This window comes from Sus scrofa, chromosome 7, assembly GCF_000003025.6.
Source record: "Sus scrofa isolate TJ Tabasco breed Duroc chromosome 7, Sscrofa11.1, whole genome shotgun sequence".
Taxonomy (NCBI): Eukaryota; Metazoa; Chordata; class Mammalia; order Artiodactyla; family Suidae; genus Sus; species Sus scrofa.
In genome coordinates, this window is record NC_010449.5 from 62581899 (window position 1) to 62604000 (window position 22102).

At 34.0% G+C, this 22102-nt stretch overlaps 1 protein-coding gene across 10 annotated transcripts in view; it reads right to left on the reverse strand.

The window, feature by feature from the left end:
* The window catches only part of MIPOL1 (mirror-image polydactyly 1), a 278917-nt gene that overhangs the window by 64769 nt on the left and 192046 nt on the right, over window positions 1–22102 (reverse strand). For 9 of the 10 annotated variants that reach the window (XR_002345852.1, XM_021099133.1, XM_021099139.1 and 6 more), the window contains one exon: window positions 21898–21992. Coding sequence is in view for 9 of the 10 variants with exons in the window: in XM_021099133.1 (XP_020954792.1) it covers window positions 21898–21992 (95 nt within the window). In the remaining variant the exon portion in view is untranslated. Of the gene's footprint in view, window positions 1–9275; window positions 10168–21897; window positions 21993–22102 lie in introns of those variants that run through there. The other variant, XM_021099136.1, reaches the window with a different exon arrangement.

A 22102-nucleotide genomic window follows, 5' to 3' on the forward strand; every position in this document is an offset into this window, starting at 1 on the left:
TGCCATTCCTCTGTTTAATCAAGAGTTAAAGCATGTGCAGTAATTCCCTATTTTCATGATATTCTTTCTGACAATAAAGATAACAACAACAAGAACAGATTTTAGCTGGCTAAACCTGATGTACTGGTTTTGTTAATAAAAAATTCATGACAATTAATGAAATGGATCTATTAAGACAGTCCCCCAAAGTAATACAGCTGCCCCACCTACAACTGAACTTCTCATGACCTATATTATTCAGAAAGAACTGTAGTAACTTGCTCTAAAAACTGCTACATACAAAAGGTTCAAACCAAATCAAAGCATTACTCAGAAGCTGGCAAGATAATTCAAGAGAAGAATGTTTGATACGGCCACCTTTAATCAAGTTTTCATTTGCTGTTCATATTCACGAAACTATTTCTGTAATTAATACTTTTCTACTATGTTAAAATTTAATAAATGCAAATCTACATTTAAAAATAATTTCAAGATATTAATGACTAACACTTGGCTGAATTCCAGATTTTATACTTTGTTATTCCAACCGCACTGAAAAGACAGACCATTGAGTAGCCATATCTCTTTCTTTTTATCTCAAGTCCTTAGTGGTCAAGTGCTAGGCAAAGAGAATAGATAAAAGAATGTTAAGGTTCATAATGATTTGTCTGATAATGCTTTGACAAATACAACTCAGCAGAACATTTATTTTATACAGTTTTCCCCTTAAAAATAAGCCTTTGCTTTAACTAAGTCATATTTTGTGTTTTAAAATCTATTGGATGTCAATGCTTTTTCTAACATACACATATATTTCTTTCATTAAACAAGTTTATGATTATCAAAGGAGATAAGTAACTCCATTTCCACATATAAAAGCCAGAGTCTACATAGCAAAGTTCACTGTATAAGAATAAGAGACTTGTAGAAAAAGGTAGACAATGTGTTGCCCATGATAAGGTTATGAAACACTGATGATATACAATCTTTTCTAAGCCAGTGAAGCCTCACCATATTTAAATCTATCTTTAACTTAGGAATCAAAATTATTAAAAAAAACTCTACTTATGCAATAGCTAATAAAGTCCATACCAGACACTAAGCCTTTTTTAACTATGGAAAGACATGAGAACCACAAGATGAAAGAGGAAAAATAAGGCAAATAGAAAAACTACTCAAAAAAAGTTTAGATAACAAAAATAAGAAAAATATTAATATAGACAGAGGTGAGGAGACATCCATTACACAAGATCAGGATGTTATGAAAAAGGAAGAAAATAATAAGGCATTTTTAGAGAATGAAATTTTTGCTGACTAAATTAAAAGTTAGTAGAAGGACTTGCACAACAATGTAAATGTATATTGCCACTGAACTGCAAAGTTTAAAATGACCAAAATGGTAAACTTTATTATATATATATTTTATGCAGCTTGCTAAAATGGGAGACTATTTACCAGAAAAATTCCTTTTAGCTAATAGCTGTGGTGGAAATTTTTTATCTATAGACAACTTTTTTTTAATTCTTGGAAATGGAAACCTACTTTAAAGCAATAGTGAGGAAGTAGACTGAATTATTTATAAGAACAAATGGTTTAAGTCTATCAACAACAACAAAAAGAACTTGAAATAAAGTTGAAGAAATTTCTAAAACCATTTATCAGAAAGATAAAGACAGAAAATATAAAGAAAAATATGAAAGAATTACTTCAGGAGCCACAACGTCTGCCAATTAGAAAACCAGAGTGAAGTATCAGGAAAAAAAAAAAAAAAGATACTCTCAAATATGCCTAAGGAGCATTTCTCAGAGATGAAAGACAAGATTCTTCAAATTGAAAGCATCTAAAGTACAGAGCACAATAAATGAAAGAAGATCCATTCTAGGAACCTCCTTATGAGATTTCAGAATACCAAGGTGAAAAAAAATTAATTTCATGAGAAAAAGTCTACAAAAGAAGGCTGATACGAATCATCCTGGAATCTATTACTGGAGACCTAAAAAGAGAAGATGGTATCTTGAAAGTTGTGAAGGGATATAATTTTCAAATTTAACTTCCATATTCAGAGAATTTCTCTACCATCTGCTCTTTGTTTGGAAGTTACTTGAACAGGCAATAAAGCAAGAAAGAAAACATGGAATCCCAGAAACAGGGAAACCAACCCAGCAGAGCAATGAAGAGAAATCCTAGGGTGACAGCTGTGCAGGAGCCTAGAGAGCAACCAGCAGGTCCAATTACAGCAGGAGGATGGAGGGCTCTGGAGAAAAAGGGAGCTACATAAAACAGAAAGTAAGAGTGACAAGATGGAAAAAGCTGAAATAATAAAGCACAAGTTCCAAGAAAAAGAAAGGTAATTAGAAATTTCAGACAAGATGAAACAACTGTACAGGAAAGTCATGGCTCAAGTTAGAAAGAAACACAAAATATGCTATGATTTTAAGTTCCTGATGGAGTTAAAAAAAAATCCTTTTGTCTTGATCCAAAGAACATTTTCCTTTGGCACAGGGACTGACAATTCAATCCAAAGGAAAGGAACTGTAATTCTTGAATACCATACATCCAGAATAGTCAAAAATGTTGCTTTCTATTTTTCAAATAGGAAAAAAAATGTAAATCTTAACATCAATCTGTACATAAAGCAATGAAGAATTTAGAATCTCATTATTAATTCCACTGAAGGACAGGTAGAGAAAAAAAGGAAAATAAAATTCAAATTCTTCCCCTTCATTCAACTCAAATACTTTTTAGGACAATTGGGACATAAGAGTTCTTTATAGATGTATATATTTGCTATTTCAATATTTTCTACAAGTCTACATTCTGTCAGTGTTTAAACTGATAAATATAATTATTTAAAATATAATCTGAGTGTATGTTTGCTTTGAGTATTTTAACAATTGTTTGTGGATCATCTCTGCCAAAGACTTCTTCCATTTTTTAAATTGATAACATCAATTACAGAGCCCATTAACAGGGGGATTAAAAGAAAATGAAATAGAGCTATTGATTCATAAAAATCACTTCTGACATGGCAAAATGTTCAGCAACCTGTCTGTTCAAGTTTTGATGTATGGAATGAGAAAAATATTCCTCTGGAGACAAAAGGAAGAATGTGATCTTGCTGCCATTCCCTTCTTTGCTGGCATAAACCAGACTTATTTTAGGGTGGTCTCTGAGAATGTCTGTGGAGTCATATATGAGTAAGAAAATAAATATGCAAAAATAAATACCTTGAAGGCATAAAGGAACATGTCTGTCATGGAATTTGACCATGGTATATATTAATTAATAAATACTGATAAATGCAAAAGCTACCAATGATCTTCATACACACAGGAGAGTCAACAGAAGAGTGATTTTGAAATCTGAGGTCCTTTTGTCCTTTTACTATAATTAACAGTGTAAAGGAAGACTTTCAGTTCTCTAAGATCCCTTTAGGAAGTTTTCTGCCCCTTGCACTACTGATTAACTCTACCCCACTGATTTTAAAAGGTCCAGTATAGCAAACAATATTAACTTCCTTGTAAAAAAAAATTAAGATTATTTAATAAGTAAGGAATAAAATGAACTAATGAGACTGTAAAGCTGCTAATGATTTTGCTGGTTGTTATCAACAAGTATTTATTTGCAAATCAAACAATCCTTTAGAAAAAAGTGGTCAATATAGTTTGGTCAAAAAGAATTTTTCTATGTATTAGAACTTATTTATAATAACTTCAATTAAAGCAAATATAATTTTCTGCCAGTAACAGTGTGGTTACTTTATATAGTTTTGAAAAGAAGCATTTCATTTTCTGTGGCTAAAGACTTTATTCTTTTGTTTTTAAATTTAAGAGCATACCCAGCTTGCAGCCAAGTCATGAGGGAGGTACTCTATAATAAGGTCTACAGGGAGGTACTCCATAATACAGTCTCTTAATGGATTGTTTTATAAAATCAGCCATCAGGCATCCTGAACTTTACCTATAGGCTTGCTCTTCTGTGTCCATGGTCAAGTTATCTGAGGTCTCTAGTTCATCTACCAATATTAATCACTGTCTATCTACTCATACACGGGAAAGATAAGTAGCAATATCCTTTAATTTCTTTGAGCAAAATAAAGTCACACTGCACCTATATTGTTTTTTTTTAAATAAGAGCTCAATGGAATTAAATATTAGGATAAATGAATATGTTATGTTGACTCGAGTTGCCAGTGGGAGTAAAATGCAAAATAGCAGCATCAACAAACTACTGAATTATCCACAGGCACATATTGTTCTATCTCTTGTTACTCTAGGTTTAACATGTTCCTGTACCTGCAGTTTCTAATACATACTAATGCAATGACACAAAGAAATATCTAAAACTATTAAGCATTTAAAGCCAGGTAAGTATACTGTAAGCTTTGATTGGAAAGCTACCTAGATTGACACAGTGAATTGAGGGAACTAGAGTCTGTCTAATTAGGTTATATCTTATTGAAGCTGAAACACCAAGTGTATATAGCTTTCTAAAAGTGTTAACAACCATCTCTCACTGAGAAGAGACTTTGAAACCAAGAAATATAGAGTCTAATCATTTATTCATTATACAAACAATTATTTAGCACCTACTATCACAGACAGTATATTAGATACTGTAATAAAAATTTAAATAAGATAAAGTCCCTATCAATGTAACTTTAGTGAATAATGTGAGGTAAGGGTTAATGCTAATTTTTTACATGCAGTTATCCAGTTGTACTGTCATAATTAACTGAAAGACTTTCCTTTTCCCTGTAAGTTGCCTTGTCCTCACTGTTGAAAATAAATAGACCCTATATGTGTTGGACTCTATTCTATTCCATTATCTACATGGTACTTCTAACCTTTCATCAGTATCAATGTCTTACTATCTGTGATTTTGTAGAATATATTTTGAAATCAGGTAGTATACTTCTTCCAATGGTTTCTTTTATAAAATTGCTTTGGTAATTCTAAATCAATTGCATTTTCATATGTTCTAGAATTAGCTTGTCAATACCTATAACATAGAGTGATGTAATTTTTGTAATTTTTATTAGGATAGTGTTGGATCAATTTGGAGAGGATGAATATCTCGGCAATACTGAAGACTTAGAAAAGTCTTCTCATTTATGAACATTGAGTATGTCTCCACTTACTTAGGTCTTCTGTAATTACTTTCAGCAATCTTCAGCAGTTTTGAGGTCACAGTGGTAAATTCATCCTTAAATTTTTCATAATTTTCAATGTGATCATAAGAGAAACTAAAGTCTTAATTTCATTTTCTAGTCCACTGCTAATATATAAGCATATAATTTATCTTTGTATCTACTGACCTGAATTCACTTATTCTAGTAGCTTTTTTTGAAGATTCCTTAAGAATATTCTATGTATACAATCATGATGTCCATGAATAAAGGCAACTTTACTTCTTTTCAATTTCCAATGATTATGATTTCCTATGGGAAGTAAAATTGAAGTGGTGAGTGAAATTCCTTGCCTTGTTCCTGATCTTACATAGAAAGGAGTGAGTCTTATATCATTGAATATGTTAGCTCTAAGTTTTCCCCTAGATGTTATCATGAAGATTTTGCACTTGCCAGCCTCCATAATCACATAATCACATGTGTAGATTCCTTAAATTATATCTCTCTCTATATGTATACAACCTATTGGTTCTGTTTCTCTGGAGAACTCTAATACACATTTTGATATCAGGAGTATAACAAATACCTAAAAATATGCAAACGACTTTGGAACTGGATTAAAGGTAGAGGCTGAAAGAATCCTGAAGTGCATGTTAATTTTAAAAAAGCCTATATTGCCTTGAAGAGACTACTGGAGAAAATATGGACATTAAAGGTGATTCTAGTGAGGTCTCAGATGAGTTTGGAGAACATGTCTTTAAAAATTAGAAGAAAGGTGATCCTTGTTTTAAAGTGGCCAAAAATTTGGCTGCATTATGTTCTGCATTGTGTTGTGGAAAGTAGAAATCGTAAGTGATGAACTTTGCTATTTAATTGAAGAGATATTTTTTTTCCTTTTTATGGCCACACCTGCAGCATTTGAAAGTTCCCAGGGCCAGGGGTTGAATTGTAGCTGCAGCTGAGGCCTACACCACAGCCACGGCAACACAGAATCCAAGCTGCATCTGTGACAACTTGGGGCAACACTTGATCATTAACTCACTGAATGAGGGGAAGGATCGAACCTGCATCCTCATAGAGACAACGTCAGGTCTGTAACCCACTTAGCCTCAACAGGAGCACCTGAAGAGATTTCTAATAAGCAAAGTATTTATGGTATGGCCTGGTATCACCTTGCTGCTTACAGTAAAATGTGAGAGGAGAAAGATCATTTGGAGGAATTGTTAAGGAAAAAGGAACTAGAACCTGAAGATTAGGAAAATTCTCTGCCTATCTATAATGATAAAACTGAGCAAATGTGTTCTGGAGAGAACACTAAGATGGGACAGAAATGCCATAAGTGATTACAGGTGTGATCAATGGATCTAATCATCTGTCTCAGCAGAAGCAAAGAACAGACACAGGGTGCTATGAGGAGAAACACTGCCAGTTTGCACAAAGACAGGACAAAATAAAAGAAGGCTGTTGGATTTCTGGGATTCTGTAAGATGAGACACAGAGATAGCCAAAAGCTGTTAAAATGCTTTTAAGTGTGTTAACAGCATAATGGTAAGGTTAAAGCCGTTCTTAATTTTTTTGGAGATATATACTGAAATATTTATAAATGAATTTACATAGTATACAGGATTTACTTTAAAATAATACCTGAGAGCGTGGGTATGTGCATGAGGATGTGGATGAAAACTGGGGGTGGATGGACCTGGAGTTGATGGTTTTGGGGGGGCAGGTGATGGGAATATGTGGAAGTCATTTTTTTTTGGTATATATTCAAAATTTGAGCTCTCAAAATGCTTTATTTTTTATTTTTTTGTTTTTTTAGGGCTGCACCCATGGCACATCGAGGTTCCCAGGGCAGGCGTTGAATCAGAGCTGTAGCCACTCACCTACATCACAGCCACAGTAATGCCAGATCAGATTCATGTCTGCAACCTACACCACAGCTCATGACAATGCTGGATCCTTAACCCGCTGAGTATGGCCAGGGATTGAACCTGTATCCCCATGGATATGAGTCAGATTCATTTCTGCTGAGCCAAGATGGGAACTACAAAATGCTTTAAATTTTATGTATATTACATAGAGCATAATTTTAGCATAATTTTTATTTTTAATGACATCGAGGCAGATTCCCAAGGCTCGGTATTCCTAAGGAAAACAGAATTAAAACTGGATGCATATTAGCATTCAAACTCTCGCAATTTTCTTTCAATTCCACGGTGTAACACAATATGCTCATTATGACATCTTCATTTCTGCTTATGTTGTTCTTCTGGACTAGAATGCCTATCTTCCTCCTCATCTCTTTCAGAATCCTATTTGTTCATACCTCAGTTCCCAAGCATTCCATAAAACTTGATTTCACTCTGCAATAATTTCTCCCTTCTGTGACTTTCTATGGCAATGTAAAATTTTTATTTTATAGCATACAATCTGGAGTTCTCATCATGGCTCAGTGGTAACGAATCTGACTAGTATTCATGAGGGTGAAGGTTCGTTCCCTGGCCTCACTTAGTGGGTTAAGGATCCAGCATTGCTGTGAGCTACGGTGTGGTTTGCAGACATGGCTTGGATCTGGCGTTGCTGTGGCTGTGGTATAGGCTAGCAGCTATATCTCTGATTTGACTCCTAGCCTGGGAACTTCTATATGTTGTGGGTGTGGCCCTAAAAAGCTGAAAAGAAAAAAAAAAAGCATATAATCTTCTTTCTTTCCACTTATTTATTTGAGAGTAGCAATTGCATCTTTTTCGTTGTTACTTTGTTCTCTGCATACCACTAAATCCTTTGCATATAGTAGGCTCAATAAATTCAGACAGAACTGAAAATGGCTATTTGTTTAATGCTTATTTCTAAATACAGATAATGTGATGTTAGTGATTGTGCTAAGCACTGATAAAACAGCAATACCAATAAATACCACAACATATAAATAAAAATAAATGATTATGTGGATAAAATTACTTTTAGGTGCAGTATTTACTTTCATTGTCTGACATACGATATAATGCTAGAGCTTAAACTTAAAAAAATTCAGAGGTAGTCTATTTATAAATCCAGACACTAACTGCGGTTGTAATTTGTATAGTTTGGTTGAACACAGACAAAGACTGTTAAACACCAAAGCAGGTCAGATTCTTTTACCATTTTAACACGTCTTTAATGTGGTCCCCGGGTGTTTTATGTGATAAACATAGCAAGCACATCCAAACCAGGAAAATAATGTTGAAGTACCAGTTTTGCCTTAGCATTAGTTCTGAGAGAGGTGGGGGTGAGGGAAGCTGTCTAGGAGACAGAGTAAAAGGCCCAAGTATTGGATAGGTTAGGTGATATTTATACTTTTGTTGCTGGCCTTGATGTGACCTAGGGCATATTAGTTTGTGTTTCAGTTTCCTCATCTGTAAAAAGGGATAATACCTTACAAGGATTTGAAGAGATTAAAGAAGATAATGTTTGTACTGTACTTCAAGCTACGATATAGAAAGAATTAGGAACACAGCTTTAAAATTACATCCTTTTTATTTTCTGGGATAGATTTTTAAACAGAAAACACTAGGAGAAATGGTATATTCTGAATGTGTCCTCTATGAAAAATGTTTTTCATAGACTAAAACATATTTTTCATAGAGTGAAAAAAATTACTAAATTTCTAATCCTGAATAGATTTCTGAAAGTTAATATTCTTGTGTGAAAAACAATTCTTGAAAATCAACTGTTAGTCAAAAAGGGCCAAATCTAAGTTCAAGTACATCATTTTGATTAAATAGTTTTAAAATGTATGGAACTAGAGAATCTCATCCTGAGTGAAATGAGCCAGAAAGACAAAGACAAATACCATATGATATCACTTATAACTGGAATCTAATATCCAGCACAAATGAACATCTCCTCGGAAAAGAAAATCATGGACTTGGAGAAGAGACTTGTGGCTGCCTGATGGGAGGGGGAGGGAGTGGGAGGGATGGGAGCTTGGGCTTATCAGACACAACTTAGAATAGATTTACAAGGAGATCCTGCTGAATAGCATTGTGAACTATGTCTAGATACTCATGTTGCAACAGAACAAAGGGTGGGGGAAAAATGTAATTGTAATGTATACATGTAAGGATAATCTGACCCCCTTGCTGTACAATGGGAAAATAAAAAAAAAAAAAAAAAAAAAAAAAAAGTCCTATAATGACAACAAAAATTAACCCTCTAATTCCAATGAAAACTTGTTTCCCAAAGAAAAATCAAATGATTTCATATTGTAGTCACAGTACTGTACTTTGAGCCAAAAATACTAAAAATATTTGAAACGCATGAATAGAGTCTCAAAGAAAAGCATGACAACTGAATATAAACTCAGTACAGTCATTGTAACAATAGTGGTTCACACTTATTAAACACCTGAGTCTGTACTCAAGGTACTATACAAAGCATTTGAGATGCATTATTTCATTTGATTTTTCTCCAAAATAATATGAGGCAAGTATTATTACAATTCCAATTTTACAGGTCAGGAAATTGAAGCTTAGAGAGGTTAACTACCTATCAAAGATCACCTTGGCTAGGAAGTCAGAACCCACACCATCTGCCTTACTATAGTGTTAGCTAGGAATTAAACTCTATCATGCCAAAAGAATAACTGCAAAATAAAAACTAGGCAAATAAAAAGATAAACAAAAACCCAGTTAAGAAAGATTTAGAAACACATGAGATTTTCTTTTATATGAATTAAAATTTAAGTCTATTTATGTCACCTTTTAATTATGCTGATTATAAACCAAAAAGAAATATCTATTAAAAAACAAGTCAGAGATTGACTCTTTGGTTTCACTTAGTTTGCAGGTAACAGAGCAGAATAAATGAAACGTGTAGTTATTGAAATACTGAATCACATACAATAAAACAAATAAAGAAAAAATGAAGCCAGAGTCAGAAAATGCACACATCTCAGTTATAAGCCAACAGTGTCCAATTTTCCAGATGAAAATCTCAATTTTTCATATAATTGATGTTTTAGAACTTTTCATTTTTCTCAGTCCAGATCAGCTAACCAAGCTTGACAGGATAAGTAAAAATTCCTAGGGATTAAAGTATATTAAAACATCAGGTCAATAATATGTCTAATAAAACTAAACTTAAAAAATTCCTTAGGCTATTGAATTTCTTGCTTGTCTCATGAAATAAAATAATATTGTTTGTTTTTGATCTAATCCAAACCAGTTGTTTGGGGGAAAAAATGGAACTATAATAATAGAATATGGGCAGTCATAAAACCCTAAAAAATAGAATACCAATAGTCATGTAAGCCTATTGGGAACATGATATACTGTATAACAACATTTACAACTTAACTGAAGAAAACAGTAAATTGAACCATAATAAATTCTATGAAGTTTCACAAATACTTTGGGTCTGAAATGGTAAGAGGAATAAAATACTTTAATATTGACCTGTGTTTACAAAACAAATTTTTGTTTGGAATTATGGGAGAAACATTCAATTAAACCCTACTTTGAACTTTGCAAACTTTTCGAACATCAGTTTAAACTACTTCATATATAATTGCAACGGGAATATTTACACATTTAAATGCTTAACTGCAGGTAAACATTTGTCCTTTTGGGAGCGGCCCAGGTGGAAGGGCCCCGTGGCAAAATGACAACGTTAAGTCCCGGATATCCAACTGTACTGCCAAGTGCCACCCAGTCTTAAAGATATTGCCAGATCATCACTATCATCTTCAGTCAATATTTACTAAGCTCTTTATGACAGCAATGGCATTAGAAAGTTTACAAAAAATCTAGAGTAACTCAAAGATCCCAGTGTATTGTATCCTGTTCTGCATGTTAGTATGGATATTTATGTATTTGAAATTAATGAATTAGAATGTTTCAGAACAAAGGTCTTTAATTGTTAGTTATTCTACTTATTTTAAAATAGTTTAGATTCAATAAAACTTTAATATATTTAAAAATGTATATACATCTTGCATAGAAAGAGAAAACATAATTCAAATATGCTAAATAAATCTACTGCACTGACTAAAATCTCTTGAAATATGAGGGAATTCTCTCCTTTCATTGTCATTTCTGGCCATAACTAATGTTCACAGGATTGAATTTTTTAAAAAGGCACCCCTTTCCTCACTAATCTGTCATGGGTCCCACTTTTACCAAGTGGAAGAAGAATAATATGGTAAATACTTGTTTTAAAGAGGCTAATGTTTTTCTTAACATTATATTTTTAAAAAGTGCTTGAATTTTTGCAATGAAAAGTACTTTAAGATGTGTGATTAAGCATATGACAATTGCAAATACATGAGGTTTTTTTTTGGCTGTACCCACAGCATGAGGAAGTTCCTGGGCCAGGGACTGAACCCATGCCACAGCAGTAACAAAGCCAGATCCCCAACCTAAGCCACTGAAGAACTCCACAATGTCAAGTACTTAAAAATAGTTTAAATTATTGGCAAACTTAAAACATAAGTGAGGTTATAAGTTATATTTCATAAGACAGGTGAATTCGCTTTGGATTGTCATTCCCTTATATATCTCATCTTTTTGTAAAGCATAATGTTAATAAAATATATTAAAGAGATGAACTTCATTTATATATATATATATACACACACATATATATATATATAGACATTACAGACCTATTTTAATAGATGCTTATTTATTTCTAGGTATCAAATTTAATTTGTCTGGGTTATTATGAATGAAGGCATTAAAATCTGCAAACTCATCTTTATATCAAAGTAACACATATAAATAAAAATTCAAACACTGTAATGCAAGTTAAAATTTCCTCTCCTCTTATTCACCATATATATTATAAACCTAATTGCTAGACTCAGTCCCACTTCACAGGTAGCCTGATGTTGAGTTTCTGATGTATGAGAAAAAAATTTATTGACCATTAAGGATGTGCTAGGCACTGATTCAGATGTCAGATGCAGTGGTAAATACACAAAAAATCCTTGTCATTGCAGAATTTAATTTCTGAGGACAATCCACAAATAACATCATATAGGGTTGTCCACTACTAAGAAAAATAAAAGAGGGTAACAAGAGAGTGATGCAGTGAGGAGGTGAGGTAGGCTATTTTAGACAGTGTGGTCAGGGACATTTAAGCAGAAAGCAGACAGCTGGAACAAAGTGGGAAGCAGACTTGTGACACTGGGGGTGGGGGGTGGAGGTAGATCACTCCAGGCAGAGGAAAAAAAAGTCAAGGCCCTGTGATGGGAGCATTCTTAAAATGTTTGCAATAATAAGGGAGCTAGTGTGGCTGGAATGAAGCGAGAGCAGATGTTAAAAAATGAGGATACAGAGGTAGTCAAGGGTCAGTGCCATGTGGATATATGTACAAATACTCCTTTTATAATTAAATAAGACCACAACACATATCTGGGATCACAACCATACATGCTTATATGATTAAGGCAGATGATGTCAAATGCATGAAGTAAACAGGAGGGGGAAAGTGGTGGAATGGAAAGTGCAGGCCCCTTTTAGAAAAGATAGCTTCTACTTAGCCTCAGATAATTGTTGAAATGCACTGGTATAATGGTTGATTTTATGTGTCAACGTGGCTAGGCTATGGGATCCAGATGTTATGGGATCCATCAGTCTAGATGTTGCTGAAAAGGTATATTTTAAACTATGATTAATATTCAGATCAGTAGACTTTGGAAAATGTAGTTAGCTCTCATAATATTGATGGGCCTCATCCAATCAGTTGAAGGCTTAGAGAGAAAGACAGATCTCTCCAGGAAGAAGGAATTCTGCATCTTGGGACTCATAACTGTAACATCAACTCTTCCCTGGTTCTCCAGCCAGCTAATGGCCCTGAAGATTTTAGACTTGCCAGCCCTCACAACTGTATGAACTAATTTCTTAAAATAAATTTCTGTAAATATATATACACAGTCTATTGGTTTTGTTTCTCTGGAGAATCCTAATACACACACCATGCTAAGGGTCCTACACTGGCAGATTTTCCAGTTTTAATTTTTTTCACTATAAGAAACAATAAGTAAATGAACATAGGATAGTTATATCGTTTCCTAAACTTTTTTTGTTTATTCTAAATTTTAAGAAACGGAGAATTCAAAACATTTCTGGTAAGTTTTCATATCTAAACACTGTGCCCTGAAAAAAAACTTTGTTGGTAGATGAAATGCTTAGTCATATGGAGGCCTTGTTTTGCCCCAAACCCCTGCAAATGACTAACTGAAATGCCAAACTAGGTCCATGTTATCTCCAATCGTTTATTCATCATTGAGCTCATTATAATGCATTGCACAGACTACGACTCTACAGAAGAAACTTTTAATCTGAAGAAACTTTCAATCATTGTTAAACTTGATTGCTTATTTATTTCTTTGGCAAATATTTACTGAAGGCATGGTATAGAAAAAGAATAGAAGCCCTAGCAGGGGAATTAAGAGAAATAGTTATGTAATTACTATATAGGTAAGCATGTGGTATGTATTGTGAGAGTACATTGTGAAGAGTTATGGTAGTCAATTTTAGGTTGAACTTCTGGTTGTGAATGTCAGAAAAAGATTATCAGAAGAGTTAGTACTTAAACTGTCCTGAAGGCTCCATAAGACTCTGATAGGCAGAGATGGAGTACCCCAGGGGGAATGAGGTGACCTACAAGAAAGCACTAAAGTAGGAAATTTTGGGGTGTGTCCAGGAAATAATGAATGATTCATTTTGAGAGTGTGAACAATTTAATATAGGAAACACTTGTTGAGCACCTACTATGTAAGGCAGTGTACTGGCACCAGTGACACAAATATGAATAAAACCAGAAGGCAAGAAGATAACTGGTGAGATATTAAAAATAGAAGTGGTAGTAGTATTAAGGATTCATGAATGTTAGGTTCAAGAGTGGGGAATTAATTGTACAGGTACTGCAGTATTATTAAATACTGTCAATAGTTGATTGAGAGGGTGAAAATAATGTTTTAGGAATCTTAAGAGGAGTAAGGAATGGAGACAGGTAGATGAAATAGCTAGAAAAGCTTGGGCATGAAATTATATTAAGTCTGGTCTAAGGCAGGAATTTTGCAAAAGAAACAGATACTGCGAGGAAAAAATTGGCCAAATTTTGATTTGTAATTAAATTTGTGAAAAGGGACAAATCAAAGATTACCTATGTAGAAGACAACAGGCATCTGTGGAATATAATAATAGCTCCGAGACTAAAGGAAATACTTTTTTAATTAACAAAATATAAACTTAAGTTTTCTCAACCTAATAAAAATAATGTTAATAGATGGTAAACTCCAGGATCTATGACTGGCAAGCCCATTCTAATGCTGGACCTTTCCCTGGTCACAATGATTAAATGGGAAATACTTTTTTAAATGCTCTTGAAAGAGGAAGCTGAGCCACTTTATAGAATATAACTTACTGTTAAAATAAGGCACAGAAAACAGCAAAACTTAAGTTATGCAAAAAGTCCTTCTGGATACAAAGTCATGGAAGACATAAAATATTTTGGTAGAAATAACCTCTGTAGTAATTTAACTGGTCTTATATATTAGCAAAAAAACTTTTAAAGTATTTTTGATCAATGATGCTATTAATGTATTTCCTTTGCCCAGTTCTTGACTGTTTTCGAAAACATTCAAATATAATATTTCACTGATTTTTCTTAATAATCAGGTCAGAGAGTATATGCTTGTAGGTGAAGTAACTGACATACAGGTGCAACTCATTGGTATAAAAGAAGACAGTCCTTGACCCTAAACATCACTAAAGAAAAATTTAATCTAGCTCATATGAAAGGGTTACAAATTCCACAGTTAAAGAAACTGAAACTGGGAATGCCTGTTGTGGCACAGTGGCAATGAATCCAACTAGGAACCATGAGGTTGAGGGTTTGATCCCTGGCCTCACTCAGTGGGTTAAGGATCTGGCGTTGCTGTTAGCTGTGGTGTAGGTTGCAGACGCGGCCTGGATCTGGTGTTACTGTGGCTCTGACAAAGGTCGGCAGCAACTACTACGATCAGACCCCTGGGAACCTCCATATGCCGTGAGTGCAGCCCTAAGAGGACAAAAGACAAAAATAAAATAAAATATATATATTAAAAAAAGAAACAAATCTAGAAAGCTTGGAGCTTGTTCACATTAAAAAAAAATAATCTGATAAATGGCAAAGATGAAAGAATTCAGGTATTCTTCTTCTTCTTCTTCTTTTTTTTTTTTTTGCTTTTTAGGGCTACACCCATGGCATATGGAAGTTGCCAGGTTAGGAGTTGAATCAGAGCTACAGCTGCCCGCCTATGCCACAGTCACAGCAATGTGGGATCTGAGCGGCATCTGTGACCTACACCACAGCTCATGGCAATGCCAGGTCCCTGACCCACTGAGCGAGGTCAGGAATTCAAACCACATCCTCATGGTTACTAGTCGGGTTCGTTACTGCTGAGCCACAATGGTAACTCCCAGGTATTCTTCTAATTATTACTGCTTTAGCAGTATGGTATCATAACACAGCTCCATGACAGCTAATTCCCATAGAAAATACAGATATGACAAAATGCTTATGTCACTGGGTAGTCCTATTAGCACAATTGATTAGAACACAGGACTAATGAGGTCAAGATAGAGCATTCGAAGCCCCTCAATGAGGGATTTGCCTTGAGAAAAGTGTTGCTGCATGACTAGACATTGTATGCTATAATCTCTGCTGACTGTCTTATCAATGTGGAGTTCTAAGACAGCATATGGTTCAATGAAAAACTATCACCACCACAAAAAAACAAAAAAAACAAACCCAAGCAGATCCCAGTGACAATATTTCTGATTGCTAAGGATAGCATATACATACATACAGGCAAAAAAAAAAAAAAAAGATATAAGAAGTAAAAAGACATATACTAAATATAATTTATAAAAAGTACATAGAAAAATCAAGAACTTCACTCTCTTTTTGAATAATTTTATACGGCCTTTTATCTTTATGGCTTCTATGACTTCAAAATGTAGTATATCATGAATCCAGTTTTTAGTCTGGTTTTCACTATGTCGACACTTAAGTATTCTATTGAATTATTTAAAAAATCCTAGTACAATTATAGGAAACATATAATCTTAAAATATGAAGCATACTATCCAATGTTTGACCTAAAATGTAAATTTACCATCTTCTAAAAGGCATCACAACTTCTCACTTGGAATTATATAAAATATAACAATAATTTAAAACAAAAACTGCTGTTATTACAAGTATATTAAATCCTAGTTTACTGGCACCAAACAAAAGGTTCTAATTATCTGCACACTTGAATTTATACTTTCTTTAAGCAAAAGGAAATATAAGGAAGCAGTATAAAATCAGCAAACATTGAGACTTAGGCATTCTCTCGATAGAAAGAAGTTTGTTATTATTATGCCTCCTGAACTTAGGAATGCAGCACTACAGGTTTATAAGAACAGGAAAAAAATCATTACTACATACAAATCTCAATCTTACAAGCTTAAGATTCTTCCCTGATCAAACTGTTAGATTTAGAGTAATGAAGCTATTGCAAATGAATCCAGCATTTGGTACTGATAATTTACTTGTGTAATAAGTAAAATTTATTTTACATCTTCACATTGCTAATGCCTCCCTGCAATCCCTGTTTTAACGTGAAAGCACCTTCAGTTATAATGGCATGTTTAGTATCCTTAACCCATTCACTTCACTTGCCCTGTCACTAACTGTGCCAAAGGATACAGAAGGCCAACATTTTCTTTTACTACTAAAAGTCTTCAAAAACTCAAAGGAAACAAAATAGAAAAACTCTGAAATATATACTTCCATATTCCTTATTTCCATTCAGGGACATGGAATGCTTATTGTAACAGTAGCTCTTAACGAACTCAGCAAAAGAAAATTATTTTGGGGAAAAAATTTAAAAAGAATAAAGTCAATGTCAGTAATTGGTAGAGTTAAAGGCAAAGTAGAATGAGAGTCATCAGCATATATTAATTGGCCCCATCAGCATATATTAATTGAGACTTATTCTTTTGCTGTTTCATAGTGTATATGTGTGCTGGATACTGACTGGCTCCTGGCTCTAGCTTACCATCCTACTCCTATTTATTTTCTTAGCATATTTCTCTTACTTACTGATAAATAAGTTTCTTTGACATAATAATACACATATGTGTATCTATATGTATATATGTGTAGATAAGTATAAAACAATTTGAATAACTGAAAGTATATTTTTTCTTAAACTTAAAAAAATCAATTATTTATAAGTCTATTTAAAAATCCTTGGAGTTCCTGTTACAAACCTGACTAGTACCCATGAGGACTTGGGTTTGATCAGTGGCCTTGCTCAGTAGGTTAAGGATCCAGCGTTGTTGTGCGTTGTAGTGTAGGTTGCGGACACAGCTCAGATCTGGCATTGCTGTGGCTGTGGCATAGTTCAGCAGCTGCAGCTCCAATTCAATTTGACCCCTAGTCTGGGAACTTCCATATGCCACAGTGCAGTCCTTAAAAAAAAAAAAAAATCCATTATGCATGTCTTCACACACACACGTGTGTGTATATGTGTGTGAAAGTTACAGACTTAGTCTTGGTTTTCTCATAATAAATGTAGAACTTTTTCCTTGTCCTCTATAACAAAGGAAACTTGGAGGGAAAAAAAATTTTTTTTCTATGAAATAGTTTAGAGTTACTTGTGTTTCATGTATGGATTTGTAACCATTATCTATTCAGATGTGTAAGAATACTGTTTAGATTCATTTAAATGAAAATCTGAGATTCCGGGATATGTAAGCTTTGCTGTTTTTGGTAATTATCTCTCCTTTCCTAAAGTTCTACATCCAAGGGATCTCACTCCACTCAAAAGAAATTTCTGGAATTCCTGCTATGGTGCAGTGGGTTAAGAATCTGGTGTTTTGGTAGCTGTGGTATAGGCTGCAGCTGCTGCAGCTTGATTTCAATCCCTGGCCTGGGAACTTCCATAAGCCATGGATGCAGCCGGGAAAAAAAAAGAAAAGAAAAAATAAATTTCTGTATATCCTCACAGAATGTTCTTTATACCTTAAAAAACTATTAACTGTGAACTTAAATTTATTTACATTCACAGCTATTCTTATTTCCTTCTCTCCTGTATAAGCACAAGGTGACCATCTTCCTGTTCAAGGCAAACTCTTCTATAGATTCTAAATTCTATCTCTCTCTAATTTGGGTGGAATTCTGTTCTACAACAATTCTTTACACTGGCTCCTTCCAAAGAGTCATAAACATGCTCAAGGCCTGCCATTTTTCAAAAACAAAAAACAAAATCCTTAACCCACATTCCTTTCTTCTCAACTGTCATTAACATCTTTCTTATTCAAGTTTTTTCAAGGATCACTTAATAGTCCAAATTGATATGCTTCTTTACTTCAAAACACTCTTCAATTTACAAAAAACTGACTTCCATACCTAATACTCTATTGGAAAGGATACTTTTTGCCTTATCTTACTTAATCATTTAGCACTATTTGACCTTATTAAAAAAAAATAACAACCAAAAAAAAACTCCTTCTAGACTTCAGTGATATGGTAGTTTTTGATTCTACTCTTACCTCACTTAACTTTCTTCCCTCACAGCCACAGTATGTGAAGTTCCCAGGCCAAGGGTCAAACCCGTGCCAAAGCAGCACACCAAGCCACTGTAGTGACAATGCCAGATCCTTAACTCACTGCACTACAACAGAATTCTCTCATCGAGTTCTTGTTGTAAAAAGAAATTAATCTTAACATTGGTTGAGCACTAACAATAAGCCAAATATTGTGCTAAGAGCTGCACATACTTAAAACAACTTTATGAGGTAGGTACTATAATTCTCACTTTACAAAAAGGAAATGGTTTTGGAAAGGTTCATTTACAAAGGTCACGTAAGGTAGGGCTGTCTAACTGCAAATTCCTATGGCTTTACTACATTATCAGCATTTTTCTTTTTTTTAAAGTAGCAGTGAGGGGGTCCTGCAGCTTAGCGTAGAGCCAATAATTATTACCTCTGTATTTAGAAGAATTTATTTAGCTGTGTTATATTCATGTAAACTTTTAAGTCTTTGAAAAATAAATATTTAACCTTTATAACTTTCAAAAATCTTTCAATACTCCTTTGCAACTCAGTAAAGGAAGGAGCCTCAAGAACTGGTATCAAGGTTTGTTTTTCAGTAAGTAATGTCACTTCATATAAGATTATCACATGGTTCTCAGCATTTGGGGACACTGTCACTTTAACAACAGCGTACTTGCTGTTCTATTTCATAAGGATGGCAAGAGAAGGTTCCATAAAAACTCTCCCTATCAATAGGGTGAAACTACTACACACCATATTATAATACCCAAGGTCTGGGCACAAATCATACAGTATCCATAAGTCTTAACAGAGGATTTAATAAATGCTTTTATTTTTCTGCCAAGAAGTAACCCTAATTTAACGTAGATAACTGAAGTGTGCATATAAATCAGCAGCCTTCAAACTTGGCTGCACATGGGAATTTCTAAGGAGCTTTAAACACATTGATAGCCGAGTCCTACCCCAAGAGACTCTGATGTAATCGGCCTGGGATGGGATGGGTATAAGGATTTTTATAGCCTCCTTGACTGATTCAAATGCACAGTTACAGTTGCAAATCTACTGCTGTACAATATTTACTTTCTTAAAAAAAATAAGGATGGTGGCTGGGATGTCTTCATCCACTATCAGGGTTCTGCTTACCTACATGCTTACTTATAACTGTAAGCAAATTATTCCCCTCAGACAGTCACCAATCAGATATACTTGCTATATGATAACTGTATTAGTTTCCTATGGTTTCTGTAACAAAGTGCCCAACCAGGGGGTTGGGAGGGGTGGCTTACAACAAGAGAAATTTATTGTCTCACAGTGGCTTACAACAAGAGAAATTTATTGTCTCACAGTTCTACAAACCCACAATCCAGGTGTCAGTTCGGTTGTGCCCTCTTTGATAGCTATAAAGGAGACTCCTCCTCTGCCTTTTCCAGCTTTTCATGTTTGCTGGCAATCCTTGGTATTCCTTTGCTTTTAAGATGCATCATTCCAGGCATAAGGTTGCCTTCACTCTGTGTCTTCATATAGTCTTCCCTCTATGCCTGCGTCTCTGTGTCCAAATTTCCACTTTTTATAAGAACATCAGTCACACTGGTCTATGTTAATGAGCTTATTTAAGTTTGATTAACTCTATAAAGACCCTATTTCCTAATAAGGTCACATTCTGAAGTAGTAAGACTTCAATATATTTTTTGAGGGACACAATTCAACTCATAACAATAACCAATTACTGTATATGTCATAACACTGATCCAAAGCATGGGTTCTTAACATGAGGATGGGAAAAAATTTTTCACCTTTATTTTTCACTAACTCTTACGTGAATACAGTATTTCCTACAATTATGAACAAGGCAACAAACTGTAGAAGTAGTATTAGCGGTTCTTAAGAGTACACATATGGAAATCACTGGTATTTTTACTTAACATTTCAGTGTTTGCAGTTATCCCCAAAAGAACATTTATAATAATAAGTACTTTGAAGTTACAGTTTTTAATAGATTTGCTATTAGATCTAGTCATTTAATGTATTAATAATGGTGCATGTATATAGCAACATATCATGATGTAATACTTTCGTAAATGTATTTCAATAAAACTTATTTTGATTTAATTCCATTTTATGCACTTAACAGCATTATTCTGAGATAGGAGCCAAGTGTTGAAAAATATCTTTCAATAACCTGCAACTCTGGTTAGGAAATTCTTACATTTCAGACTTCAGGATTTTTTTTTTTTTAATCTTCATAAGTATTAAAGAATATGCAAGGTATTGTACATCATTTTCAAACCTTTTATTTTAACTAGGATCCACTGTGAGAATATATATTTTATAGGTAGCCCAATATATAATCTTTGTCTGTTTGATTTTTTGTTTTTTAGGGCCACACCCATGGTATATGGAAGTTCCCAGGCTAGGAGTCAAAGCAGAGCTACAGCTGCCAGCCTACACCACAGCAATGCAGGATCCAAGTGGTGTCTGCGACCTACACCACAGCTCATGGCAATGCCGTATCCTTAACCCATTGATCGAGGCCAGGGATAGAACCTGTGTCCTCATGGATACTAGCTGGGTTTGTTAACCACTGAGCCACGAAGGGAACTCCCAACACACAATCTTACCTTTCACACAATACAAAACTGAAACAAAAATATCACAAAACAATAGTTACCCATACTATAGAAGATGCACTCTGACATTTCCTATTCTATTTCATTAAAAAATCCTGGTGTGATCTATTGAATTAATTTCAAAACTATTCTTGGAGCATAAATTAAATGTCTTAAAAATCCTTTAATGGCATTCCTTTAGAAATTTTTCATATTATGATAGGTGAAAGGCGGTTATTACTGCTATTCATGTACTATTTTAAAATATATGCCATCACTTTAGAGGTGCAATTTAGATCAGCAAATACTTCAAGAGCTAAGCCGGCTCCATTCAAACAACTGGTTAAGAGTTATACAGATTTTATAATTCTGATGGGAATCTAAACTTAAACTTTACCAAATACAGAAATGAGAAAAGGAAGAATAAGTAATATTTTATGCTTGAATCATTTTAAAATTACAAAAATGTTTTAAGTGCATAATGTTTAATTTCATTTGAGGTATTTCCTCATTCACCACTATAAAGTCGAGTAGAAACATTTCCCAATCAAACATTTATTTATGCCTAGGCTCTGACATTTATTTATGCCTAGGCTATAAAGGATTTTACCTGTAGTAAACTCGAAGAGTCTGGATTTCTTCCTCCAGTTTTTTGTATTGTTGGACTGCAGTTTCTCTGGCTTGCTGCATGGCTAACAACTTTGCCTGCAAGTAATTAATATTTTAGGAAATGTAATATTAGTTTGTTACATTAAAACACATACTATAGTATGAATAGAAGTTCTTAATTTCTGGGAGTTTTAAAACCTATCAGT